The sequence below is a fragment of the Hyla sarda genome, chromosome 2 (genome assembly GCF_029499605.1).
Source record: "Hyla sarda isolate aHylSar1 chromosome 2, aHylSar1.hap1, whole genome shotgun sequence".
In the NCBI taxonomy this organism is placed as follows: Eukaryota; Metazoa; Chordata; class Amphibia; order Anura; family Hylidae; genus Hyla; species Hyla sarda.
In genome coordinates, this window is record NC_079190.1 from 340,432,405 (window position 1) to 340,446,722 (window position 14,318).

General features: G+C 38.1%; 1 protein-coding gene across 10 annotated transcripts in view; it reads right to left on the reverse strand.

Annotated features, from left to right (window-relative positions):
- Positions 1–5,955: 5,955 nt before the first annotated feature.
- Positions 5,956–14,318, reverse strand: part of CASK (calcium/calmodulin dependent serine protein kinase) — a 349,672-nt gene continuing 341,309 nt past the window's right edge. For all 10 annotated transcript variants that reach the window (XM_056558155.1, XM_056558150.1, XM_056558151.1 and 7 more), the window contains one exon: positions 5,956–9,605. In XM_056558155.1, the coding sequence (XP_056414130.1) occupies positions 9,429–9,605 (177 nt within the window). In that variant the 3' untranslated portion in view covers positions 5,956–9,428. The remainder of the gene's footprint in view (positions 9,606–14,318) is intronic.

Here is a 14,318-nt window from a genome sequence, read left to right on the forward strand (position 1 = left end):
CAATCCTCTCCAGGCTGTGGTCATCCCTGCTGCTTCTTCCACACTTTTCCCTTCCACACAACTTCCTATTAATGTGCTTTGATACAGTACTGTGGGAACATCCTTCTTTTGCAATTACCTGTTGAGGCTTTCCCTCCTTATGGAGGGTGTCAATGATGGTATTCTGCACAAATGTCAGTCAGCAGTCTTTCCCATGGTTGTGATTGCTACTGAACCAGACACCATTTAAAGGCTCAGGAACCCTTTGCAGGTGTTATGGTTTATTAAGCTCATTAGAGTGGGACACTGAGCCTGGAATATTGCACCTTTTTACACTATTCTAATTTTCTGAGATTATGGATTTGGGGTTTTCATGAGCTGTATGCCATTATTAGAGATAAGCGAACTTACATTAAATTCGATTCGTCACAAACTTCTCGGCTCGGCAGTTGATGACTTATCCTGCATAAATTAGTTCAGCTTTCAGGTGCTCCCGTGGGCTAGAAAAGGTGGATACAGTCCTAGGAGACTCTTTCCTAGGACTGTATCCACCTTTTCCAGCCCACCAGAGCGCCTGAAAGCTGAACTCATTAATGCAGGATAAGTCATCAACTGCCGAGCCGAGAAGTTCGTGACGAATCGAATTTACTGTAAGTTCGCTCATCTCTAGCCATTATCAATACAATTTTGACAAATCACGTTGGAACTATCGTGCTTTGCATGTAACAAGTCTCATATTAGTTTCACCTTTTAAGTAGCATTTTCTGAAATAATGAAAAAATTAGAATATCATGCAAAAATTCATTTAACACCTGTAGGGCCTCAAATGAGCACATGCCATGCAAAGTCCTGACTGCCAAAAAAAAAAAGGCAACAGGATCCACCATACAGATGTTCTTGAAGTACACTACACATGGTAAAAAGGTGCAAAAAAATGGGGCAGATCAAAACACAAAGGGGGAGATTTATCAAACCCTGTCCAGAGGAAAAGTTGCCCATAGCAACCAATCGGCTCGCTTCTTTCATTTTTAACAAGGCCTATGCAAAATGAAAGAAGCAATCTGATTGGTTGCTATTGGCAACTGGGCAATTTTTCCTTTGCACAGGTTTTGATAAATCTCCCCATAAATAAGCACACTTAGAGTTAGATTTCTGGTAGTTTAACAACTAGAAGTAGGAGCTAGATACATTTGATGCAGGCGTCCTCATCCTGCTACCCAGCCATAATAATAGAGGTTATCTAAGCTTTTAAAAACTTAATGGATATCCTCACAGGTCTGACTCCCAGTATCCTTCCTTGCAGCCTTATCAAAAAAAAATCATCACTGGTCCCACTACTTCTTGGTTCTTGTGAAGTGCCAAATCCAAAAGGAGCTGCCCAGCTCTACCAGTGACTAAGGTGGGACACCGCTGCAGCCACCGAGTGACTGAGTGAGGCAGTTGCTGTGGGGTTGGTACATCACAAGAACCATGTAGAAGCAGTGACCAAGATCATCAGCACAGCACCTTTGTGAAAAAAAAAAAAAGAGCATGAGTCTACACATAACCTGAGAAATATGCTTTTAGGAATGGCTGTGCATGCTGCATTTATTAAAACTAGTATAGCTACAATTATATATAAACTGCATACGGGTCAAAAATGAGCCGACCGTAGTCAGTGTTTCACTCCAATCGGCTCATTGAAATACATTACATACGGGCCGTATGCGGTCCCGTACGCCTAAAACTTGGTGTGAACCCAGCCTTAGATGTTTCTTCACCTTGATTGGAGTCACCTGTACTAAATAAGGCTTATTGTACAGGATTGGAAAAGACACAGCCCTGTCTATATAAAGGTCTCACAGCTGACTATGCATATCAGAGAAAAACCAAGTCATGAGGTGGAAAGCCAAATGCTCACTCTTTCTGAGCTCCAAAGATCATGGGGGAGATTTATCAAAACCTGTGTAGAGGAAAAGCTGACCAGTTTTTAGATTCTCTGATAAATTCCCCCCACGTGTGCAGATGGAAGCCCATTCTGGGCTTTATGGCAGAAGCCAGAAAGAAGACTCTCCTCAGTAAGGGTGGGTTCACACCCTGATTTTACTATACGGTTTCGGCATACAGTTTCATAAAAAAGAACTTCTGCAACCGTACAGAAAACCGTGCCCATAGACTTCCCATTCAAAACCGTATGCACCATAATGTATACGGTTGTCTCCTTTTTTCAAGCCATACGGTTTACCGGACAGAAAACCGTGGTCCGGTAAACATGGGAGTCAATGGGAACCGTACGTGCATACGGTTCTATCCGGTTTTCGGCTTTGCTCAGTTTTTTTTCTTGGAATTTCAATCAAACAAGTAAAACTTTATTCATAATGGAGTGAAAAGTTAAAAACGTATACATTTTTTTCTTAAAAAACGGATGCAACCGGACATCAATTTTCAAACCGTATACAGAAAAATTTGTACACACGTTTTGATAGAGTTTAGTCAGGTTTTGAGGAATCTGTTTTTTTTAAAATCTAAAACCTGATACAAAACTGTATTGCAAAAATGTGGTGTGAGCCCACCCTTGGAGAGACACATAAAAGACAGCTTTGAGTTTGCAAAAAAAAAAAAAAGCAAACCAACCCTAAGAGACTGTGAGATGCAAGTTGCTGGTCTGATGAAACAAAGATTGAAATTTTTGGGTCAATTCTAAATGTTATGTCTGTCACTGCTCATGACAGGCCTAATAACATCCCTACAGTGAAACATGGTAGTGTCAGCATTATGCTGTAGGGTGCTTTTCAGAAGTTGCAACTGGGAAACTAATCAGGGATTAACCCCTTAAGGACCAAGCGTTTTTTCAGTTTTTGCACTTATGATTTTTAAAATGTAAGGAGGAAAAAACGAAACCCTTTCAATTTTGCACCTAAACATCCATATGATTGTTTTTGTGCACCACCAATTCTACTTTGTAATGACATCAGTCATTTTACCCAAAAATCTACAGCGAAATGGGAAAAAAATAATTGTAAGAAAAAAAAAGCCATTTTGTAAATTTTGGGGGCTTCCGTTTCTACGCAGTAAATTCTTCGGTTAAAATGACACCTTCTCTTTATTCTTTAGGTCCAAACGATTAAAATGATACCCTACTTATATAGGTTTGATTTTGTCTTACACCTGGAAAAAATCATAACTACATGCAGGAAAATTAATACTAAAAATTGGCATTCTGACGCCTATAACTTTATTTTTTCACGAACGGGGAAGTATGGGGCACATTTTTTGCGCTGTGATCTGAAGTTTTTATCGGTACCATTTTTGTTTTGATCTGACTTTCTGATCGCTTGTTATTCATTATTTTATGGTATAAAAAGTGACAAAAAATATGCTATTTTGGACTTGGGAATTTTTTTTGCACATACGCCATTGACCGTGCGGTTTAACAAACAATATATTTTTATGGTTCGGACATTTACGCACACTGCGATACCACATATGTTTTTATTTTTATTTACACACCTTTATTTTTTAAATGGGAAAAGGGGGGGGGGGTGATTCTGATTAGGGAAGGGGTTAAGTTACATTAACTTTTTTTATTTTATTTTTGTTTACTTTTTTATGCATTCTTATAGCCCCCTCTAGGGGCTGTAACATTGCATATACTGATTGCAGGCACTGTTCAATGCATTGCCATAGGAATGCATAGATCAGTGATTTCAGCGCTTGATTGCTCAAGTCTGGATTTCAGGCTTGGAGCAATCAAACGCCGATCGGACAGCTGGGAAGAAGGTCCCGTTGTTCTCTCAGCTCCCGTTGTTCTGTCAGCTGTTCGAGACACCGCGATTTCACCACAGCGGTCCCAAACAGCTCCGCTGAGCTAACCAGCAGTGTATTCTCCTGTTTTAGATGCCGCAATTAACTTTGATCATGGCATCTAAAGGGTTAATACCAGACATCAGCCCGATCGGCGATGTCCGGTATTAGCAGCGGGTCCTGGTTGCTGATAACAACTGGGACCCTGCAGATACGAAGCTGAGCGCGCTTCACAGATCGGGAGCTGGCCATGGACGTAAATATACGTCTGTGGTCGTTAAGGGGATTATTGAAAGCTCAAGGGAGCAAGGTAGAAAATTTCTTATTGAAAACCTGATCCAGAGAGCTCTGGGAAAGGTTCATCTTCTGAATACCTCTGTCCATGCAATATTAAAAAATTTCAGTTTTTTAAATTAATTAATGTTTTCTAACATTGAGTGCAAAATGATGGGGAAAATTATTATTATTCTTTAGCTCAAGGACAAAACTACAAATGCAGTATTTATATTTAAATTTACATAATATCAAATAGTGTAAATAATTGCTGTACATACAATCCCTTTACATACAAGAATAGTATTTAATAAAGTAATATGTAGATATTGATATATTATTGAATGTTCTTTCACACTGCCATTGTTACACTGCCGTTATTCAGTGTGACGTCTGTCTGGGAACCTGGGGAGAATAGCTGAAGGAAAAATACATCATGCTAAATTTTTCCTCCCTCTAATCCCATCAATAAACTACGGTGCCTGACGGACCCCATAATAGTAAATGTAATCTGTCGGGACCAGTTTTCTACTGTCAAAAATAACATCCGTTTAGGCACAAAAAAAAAAAAAAGGTGCCTGATGGATGTTTGCCACAGCAGTGTGAAAAGGGTCTAAAATTGTTACATACAGAATTGCATGCACAGCATTTTCTAAGTACTATAATAGTGTCAGGCAGCTGCTGCCAAAGCAAATATCATGGGGTGCACTAAAAGGGGAATAGATGCCAATGACATGAAAATAATTTTACCACTGTTCAAATCATTAGTCAGACCACACATGGAATACTGTGTCCAATTTTGGAGACCAGTATACAAGACAGACATAGTAGAGCTGGAGAAGGTTAAAAGACAGGTAATCCGAGTAACACACTGAATAGGACTACAGATCCCAGAAAGATCATCAAAATTAAGATTATTTAGTTAAGAGAAAAGGCGGCTTAGGGGTGACCCAATAACTGTGTGTAAATATATCAGGGGGCAGTACAGAGATCTCACCAATGATCTAGTTATACCAACAACTGTATCTATAATAAGGAGGCATCCTCTAAGCCTAGAGGAAATAAGTTTCTATAACTGCACAGGAGGGGATTTTCTTTTACTGTAAGAGCAGTGAGACTACAGAATTCTTTGCCATAGGAAGTGGTCATGGTGAAATTAATAAAGAAGTTCATAAGCGGCAAGGATGCATTTCTAGACCGTTATATTATAGATTATAGTCACTAGATTCTAGAAGTGGGACATTAAATCATTTATCAAAAGACATTTTTATAAAATTGTTTTTATTTTTTTATACTACCTCTGGATCAACACAACACTACAGGGTAATAAGGCTGACTGGATGGACGTATATACGTCTTTGTCCAGCGTTACCTAACTATGTACCATATATTATATAGATTATTAATAGAATTATTATTTTACTAAACAGTATCTATTAAAATTTAGTATGCTATGTTTATGGTAAGTCTATTGACGTATATGCCCTATAAAAAAAATTGTAGAGCTGCTACATTTCTGCATGGAATAGCTGCTTTAAAAGATTAATTTACTATTCTGTCCAAAAACTAAAATTGCGAGGTGTCAAATGACGAAATCAATCATGTAGCCCTACGTACGCCACATTTTCTGTTATTTAGACACGGTGTGCCTCTAAAGACATATCTGAAAGTGTATAGAAAAGGGGGGCATGGCTGAGTGGAGTCCTAAAGTGCTCATCTGCTCTGCTTAGTAAAGTTAAATTTAATTGACCTAGTTTATTTAAATCACCTTTTATAAAACCTGGCCTTGATGCCACTAATCACAAATCCAGTTCTGTATCTTACATGTTTGGGTCATTTGTGTAAATTGATGTAATGACAAACTTAATTCATCCTACAAATGAGTGATAAAACAGCATACAGAAGAAATCAACACAGGGATAACATGTTGCAAAGATCTTTCACCTGTCTTTAATTCTGATTAACCAATCTTACAAAGTGACAGAATCTGCTTTCTTATGACTTATGAACTAATGTACAGCTTTTCTTCACAGCATATTCTATTCAAATGTACATACTTTTTCACAAAGACAGTGGTTGGTGTTTGTCAATGGTTTAATCCCATCCGGCCGAAGACTTTACCTCTAGGGGAGTGTGGCACCTTAATAAAAAGTAGCATTGTAATTTTTTTATTTCTTTTTTAACAGTGCAATTCATTACATGTTTCATTTATTAGCAGTGATGTAGCCCTTTGCCTGGAGCGGGTTACTGCAATGACAACAAATCCCCAACATTCACTATAATGGATGTGATAGCATTTCTAAATGAAATTACAAGATTGATGAATCGCACATTAAATAATTTACAGATTTTAATTATTTTGTACTGTGATGTAACAGGCACTGAAAAGAAACATTTTCTTGGCAAGATATTTAAACAGATACTGATATTAGGAAGCCTAAGAAAGTAATAGACATTGTATTTTAAAGTGAGAAACCTAGTTTGCAACACGTAGTAATTTTGTTTCTCTAGCACCAGTAATTTCCCCATCCAATTATTTTTATAAGGATGAGAGGCTGTTATATTAGAAACTACAACTGATAAGAAAAATAAATTATATTCCTGATTTTTTTTTATTTATAAAAAACCCCATTGTGAATGAAAAGAAATTCAGTAATTCAAAAGTAAATTGACACCAGATACATTGAACTCTCATTTGAGGTTTTTAAAATGTATTTATGGGTAGGATTTTATATTGGAATATTCACAACTTTAAAATATTCTGGATTAAAAATATGAAAAAAAAATTGTCACTCAATGCAGTGTTTAACTTTAATATAGTTAAATGTGAGATCATAACGATCAATATATACAGTATAGTAGCTGTTAAATAGAAATAGGAGTCAGAAATAAAAAATAGCACAGGACAAAATAAATCTGATTTTATTTATACTCTCATGGTGATTTGTTTTCACTATTTACCCTAATCAGCCATCCTTGAGCAGAAAGATTTTTATGGACATTTACAGTTAACTTTCAGATGTACAAGACTACAAATGAAGAAATCAAAATGTCAAAATATTCCATATTGTTAGATTTAACAAAATGTGTTGGACAAAGACACTACATTTTTGGTTTACAGTTATACAAATGGAGTGCTTTTCTCCTTCAACACCAACATGCGCTTATGAGAGGTTCTAATCTACAGAAGGATTGATGTATCTACAAAAGGAGAATTAAGATTTTTTGTCAAAATGAAAGTACTTCTTGAATAAAGAAAAAATAGATAAAAATGAATAATACATAAGAGTAAAACGGATCTTTTGCAAATTCAGCAAACAGATTGCCTCTACCCAGAAAGGCCTTATCCCTAAAAATGATGATTACTTGTGTTGGATGCCATGTTTTGTAACTTGATAGGTTATGAATAAACCTCTAGTGACTTTAATGTACTGTATATTTTGTGCTTTAGCAATTATAACTGTGCCAATAGAAACAAGTATTAACGAGATTGGGCAAAATTCAACCCATCAACTTCCCAAAGAGCACATGTAATGTGCAACCTGTAAGACAAATTATTTGCACAATCTGCTGTGCCAAAAGAATTATAAAATTAATTTCTGATACAATAAATGACCCAAAAGCATATAATCACATAAAAGGAAATATATTTAAAAATAAAATATTGGTCAAGTGTAACTTTGATTCCACTTAGCTAATGGATTTACAGGGCAATTTTATTTCATAATTTTTTTTTTTTTAAGATAAAATGGAATATTGGTTTGATATCGGTCCCCAAAACCATCTTTTACATAAATCATATTTTGTGCATTTTGAACAATTACAATGCATTAAAAAAGAAAAGCATTTTGACGTTTTCTCAATTAAAACATTAATACTCTTCTTGACAACAAAGATTTGAAATGGCAAAAAAATTAAAAATAAAAGTCAGCTGTTACTTTCCCCTGTTTACAACAAATTAAATTGACAAAATTACAAACACATTACACTACATGATTAATAAAAATCTTTTGTTTTTATAAAGTTGCCCAAAATGCAAGGGATGTGCATAGGTTTACAACTTGGTTATAATAATTGTAATTAATTCCCTCGGGTACGAATTCCCATGAACGGAATGTATGTTTCTGTAAGTTACAGATTTGTTCAACACAGATACACCAACAGTATAAACGCTTGCGACTGTCCACATGCATTAAGACCCACTTTCAAATTTCTATATTGTTTAGAGTTTTCTTCAAAGAGACAGTATCAAAACAATTGTAAGCAGTAAATACTTTAAAGAAAAGATCTTAAATGAAAAGGCCATTAAAATATGTGGTATCTCCTCTTCCAATAGATGAAGGCTATTTGTGTAAATAAATTAAATAGTGCCTTTCCTATTGAATGAATGACTTAAGACTAAAAAAAAAAATGTAGTGTTCCACCTTTACGAAGGTAACCAAATTCCCCCTATATTAAAATAGATTATAGAAAGCAGCATATCACTTGTGCAGTTTTCAGAGGCCTTTAAAACAAAAAGCTATGGTTTAAAAAAAATATAACATTCAAAAGGAGTGAATGATGCATATGTTTTAAAAGGGTATAATTTAATACAATCTAGGAGGAAAAAGAAAGGTTAAAGGGAATCTATTAGTGCTCTGACATGATCCAAGCTGCTGACACGTATGATACAGCTGCTTGTACAACAAATAGAATAATACTTTTGTCGTAGCTGTCAAATGTTGTAAAAACAGAGAAAAAAGCATTTTCTCTCTTTTATGAAAAAGCAGACATTCGCCAGCACACCTCACCGCTCCTTCCCCGTTTGTCGATTAATATGAATCCAAGTCTTGTGTCAGCTCTGTTGATTCAAAGGGCAGCACATGTGCAGTGAGAGCCTGAGGCTGTTAAAACTGTGCGTGGCCCTTTAAATGAACAGTGATGGTGTGACACTTTGATGTGAGGCTTGCATACTAATCAATGAGAGTAAGGAAAGGGAAAGAAGCTATGCCAGATCGCGGGGCACTGATGAGGCTGGTGAACGCCTCTTTCTCTCTTCATAGTATATATAAAGTGCAATTTTTACAACATGGAAAACTACAACAAAGGTGGTATTAAATTTATTGTACAAACAGCTATATCACACTGTCTGCAGCATGTATCATGCCAGGGCACTGACAGATTCCCTTTAAAAATACTCAGATACTGTCTCTTTAAATTTGCACTGAAAGTTTGCTTTGTTTTCCTTCCCACCTATTAGAACATGACAATAATTATAAATTTAGATCACACTACATTTAGGTAGTCTCTAGGGGCCAAGACCAGTTGACAGAATGCCAACAGAGAGGATTCTCCAAGTACTGCAAAAGGTGATTTTGAAGTAATAAAACACCGACAGTTCCCTTGAAAATGGTCTAATAGACCCAGGATACAGGAACCCATTGTGGTGCCGTGCACACAAGCTCAATGGCTTCCTCCAGATGTCTAATAGTTTCATCAATCTCATTGTTGATAATTGTTAGATCGAAGTAGTGTGCATATGTTCTCTGAAGAATTTCTGACTCTTTCTGCAGTCGTTGAAGAGATTCATCCTGTAAGGTAGGTTTAAAACAATATGTTACACACATTGTACTCAAACCCATTTTTATACCTTCTGAACACAATATCTGACAATGAATTTAGCAGTTCTGATATTGAGAACTTTATTAATGGACACAATTATTAACAAGCACATCTTAAGACTGGATACAAACTACAACATGACACTAAAAGCATGTGGATGTTTCTAAGGTTGGGACAGCTGCATATATAAAAAAAAACAAACAGCACAAGTTACACAAACATTTGGGTTCCACATAAAGGTAATCTTTACACTTAACATAACAAAAAATTGTTATTACATTGGAATGCATTGGCTCTCTTAACCAGGACGAGAGTACTGCAATACTACCCACTTTTTATGAGAACAAATAAGGTATGGTCTGCACAATGACTTTGGCCACATGATGTGTGACCATATAAAATAGACCCTGGGGCACACCTGCAACTGGTACTTAAGCTCTAAAATAAAAAAGGAACAGCACAACACATATGTAAGAAAAAATACTGTAGAAATGTTATCATGGTATATACAAGCATACACAAAAACAGGTATGTTAAAGCGTACCTCTCATAGTGCAAAAAAAATAATAAAAAAGTGATGTTACTCAGTACCTAATCCTGATCATTTTGTCATACTTCTTGTAGGCCCCAAAAATCAATCACTATGTTTAATAGAATAATAGCATGATGTTTCTGCCATGTTGTATGTTCTAAATAGACCACAGCGTATTCTAAAGTTCTCTTCTACAAGTGCCAGTCTGGGAGAAAAATACTACTCTTCTCCTTAGATATTCATGGCTGTTTAGAGAAGACAGATAAGGGGGCTAGTTACATTCTCTAGATGACACTACTACAATTCACCCAAGGTAAAGGGGGGTGAATGGAGAAAAAGGGGGTTGAGAAAGTGTGAAATAATTATGTCTCATCTAACTGAACATTACGATATATATATATATATATATATATATATATATATATATTCAGTAGGACATATGATGTTGTCATATACTGTTAGTATTGCAAAGCACATCAGTATACCGTATATACTCGAGTATAAGCCGACCCGAGTATAAGCCGAGACCCCTAATTTCAACCCAAAATCCCAGGAAAAGTTATTGACTCAAGTATAAGCCTAGGGTGGGAAATACATCATTCCCCCCTGTCATCATCCAGACCCCCGTCATCATCATCCTCATCCCCTTGTCATCATCCCACACATCCCCCCTTCATCATCCCCTTGTCATCATCCCACACATCCCCCCTTCATCATCCCCTTGTAATCATCCCACACATCCCCCCTTCATCATCCCCTTGTCATCATCCCACACATCCCCCCTTCATCATCCCCTTATCATCCCACACATCCCCCCTTCATCATCCCCTTGTAATCATCCCACACCCCCCCCTTCATCATCCCACACACCCCCCTTCATCATCCTCTTCTCATCATTCGCCCTCAGTGGTCTTCAACCTGCGGGCCTCCAGAGGTTTCAAAACTACAACTCCCAGCAAGCCCGGGCAGCCATCGGCTGTCCGGGCTTGCTGGGAGTTGTAGTTTTGAAACCTCCGGAGGTCCGCAGGTTGAAGACCACTGCGACCTTCGACATCATCCAGCCCCCTCTCACCCCCCTTTAGTTCTGAGTACTCACCTCCGCTCGGCGCTGGTCCGGTCCTGCAGGGCTGTCCGGAGAGGAGGTGGTCCTGTGGGATAGTGGTTCCGGGCTGCTATCTTCACTGGGGGCGCCTCTTCTCCGCGCTTCCGGCCCGGAATAGAGGCGTTGCCTTGACAATGACGCAGAAGTACGTTGGCAATGAACGCACCTCTGCGTCGTTGTCAAGGCAACGTGACTATTCTGAGGCCGGGCCCGAAGCGCTTAGAAGAGGCCTCCCCGGTGAAGATAGCAGCCCGGAACCACTGTCCCACCGGACCACCTCCTCTCCGGACAGCCCTGCAGCACCGGACCAGCGCCGAGCGGAGGTGAGTACTGTACAGAACTAAAGGGGGTGAGAGGGGGCTGGATGATGTCGAAGGCCGCAGTGGTCTTCAACCTGCGGACCTCCGGAGGTTTCAAAACTACAACTCCCAGCAAGCCCGGACAGCCGATGGCTGCCCGGGCTTGCTGGGAGTTGTAGTTTTGAAACCTCTGGAGGTCCGCAGGTTGAAGACCACTGCGGGTGGGGGAGTTCACTCGAGTATAAGCCGAGGGGGGTGTTTTCAGCACGAAAAATCGTGCTGAAAAACTCGGCTTATACTCGAGTATATACGGTATATGTATTATCTTATATATGATTCTCACAGGGAGCACTGCTCAGTGTTTGCATTCCTAAGACCAGATGGGAAGGTCTCAAGTATAGACTTTGATAATTAGTCTTTGTACAAGGTTAGCCAGTCTTGTGAATGTTATTCTGACTAACAATTACCCATGTGACCAGACACAGAGATTCACACGTCTATGTGAAAGAGACCTCCATGGTATTCTTATCTCTCCAATAAATTTGGATGTCTAGGTAGGCCCCAAGATGTCTATGGGAATCCAGGTTTTAATTACTTAAAAATAATCCCTGAATGGCTCAATAACTCAAGTGTGGAATGTGGGTTTGAAACCAGTTATTGACAGTTAACCCTTAATGGTAATGATGCTAATTGCTTATGCAATAGCACCCCATAGCGTATGGGTAGTTGACATTACACCGACAGGAAAGGCATTATGGGTGATATGCTCAATGCAACCTGGGTATTATAGTGATGTCATAGTCATTACCATATGTACACATCCAACCTACATCCATTGGGGAATTCCAATTTGGGAGGGTGTGTCTAACTAATTAAAAAGTCTGGTAAAGCAGATGTTAGGGACTGGAGAGAACACACAAAGACACCAAAGGAAGAGAGACAAGGAAAAAAGACAAAGACACAGAACTCTCTCCCACACACACAGGAAAGAGGTCCAACAAGGTGGAAAAGCCACGTTCCTAAGAGCAGAAGCGAGGTTCTTACATTGACTTGGTAAGACACAAAAATGGTGTTCCATTTAATTAAGACCAATTTGGATAATGTGGATGGAATGATACCTTTCAGATTGGCAAAATAATTAAATAAAATAATTATCTCCATATGGAGATGATAGTTTTAGGATATTGGAGACGTCATTCTAACTGCAGAAGAATCAAGACTCAATCAAAGCATTAAATTACTGCTTATACATATTGATAGAATTCCTACTTGCCAAACTAAGTGTTATAAGTCAATTTCCCACACAGGAAACTTGTTTCACGTTCTTCCTCCTAAAATATAGTATAGCGAGATCATAAAACTCTATTTGTCTTAAAGTCTTACCAAAGTCATGTTTAGAAAATAGTCCAGAATGGGGTGGAAGTATAGTTCTTTCATGTTTATAGCCTTAGATGGCTTTGCCCATTCATGGAGTCATGTGATATGTAGTTGGTTAGAAGGGGGTAGAGTGTATTTAGCATTCCATATTGAGATGTCTATGATTACATATTGCCCATCTTGATATCATGAGTGGAGATGAGTGAACTTACAGTAAATTCGATTTGTCACGAACTTCTCGGCTCGGCAGTTGCTGACTTATCCTGAATAAATTAGTTCAGCTTTCAGGTGCTCCGGTGGGCTGGAAAAGGTGGATACAGTCCTAGGAAAGAGTCTCCTAAAACTGTATCCACCTTTTCCAGCCCACGGGAGCACCTGAAAGCAGAACTAATTTATGCAGATTAAAGTCATCCACTGCCGAGCCGAGAAGTTTGTGACAAATCGAATTTACTGTAAGTTCGCTCATCTCTAATCATGAGGTTCCTCTGGATAGAGTTATATGTAACCTTTTTATTGTATGATATCCTAACCTAGTAGCTTTTGTTTTATTGTAACAAGTTACTTACTACTCACATGTATTGTTCTACTATATGTAGTCAATAAACAAGCTTGTAATGTTTACTAATATATCTAATTGATATTCATTTGCATATATCATTGTGTTTTTTCCTCATTTATGTTTATAACCTTATAACCAATACATTTGCATACTTTTATAATACCTGTGTATTATTGGATATTGCAAAACTACATCTTTAAGCATTAAAGTCATCCCGTCATAAAAAGAACTTGTTGATATCTGAGGAAATAGTCGGACTCTTTATATGTAGCTCACTTGCTTTTTGTTCTTTCCTTCTGGAGGGGGCATGTCCATCTATCTCCCTCACTGTGATGACTCATCTGCTCTGAGTCTGGGAGCAGCCTGGCAGTCTGCAAATCACTGCACAGTAGTTTTTATTCATACATTTTCTATCTGTTCTTAGTAAAGCTAAATGCTAATCAACATAGCTAGAAAAAAGAACTCCAAAGATAGCGCTATACCATAAAAAGCATGGATGGCTTTCTTGATAAGCAAACCATACTTTATTGTAAAAGACAGTCTACATGTACATCCAAGTCCAACGTATTGGAGGCCACGAAAGCACTCATATTTAATGGAGTGCCTTTGTGGCCTCCAATATGTTGGCCACACTATCAAACCGTTCAGATGCTGTATTAACAAGCACTGAGCCAATGTCACTAACAGTTATATGCTGCATAGTGTATCCAGGCATGCATCAGAACATCATAACTGTGACTTCGGCAGATTCAGATTCTTTCCCACTGAAAATTTACCCAGGGGTACGAACCAACGTTTCAACTCTCTTAAAAA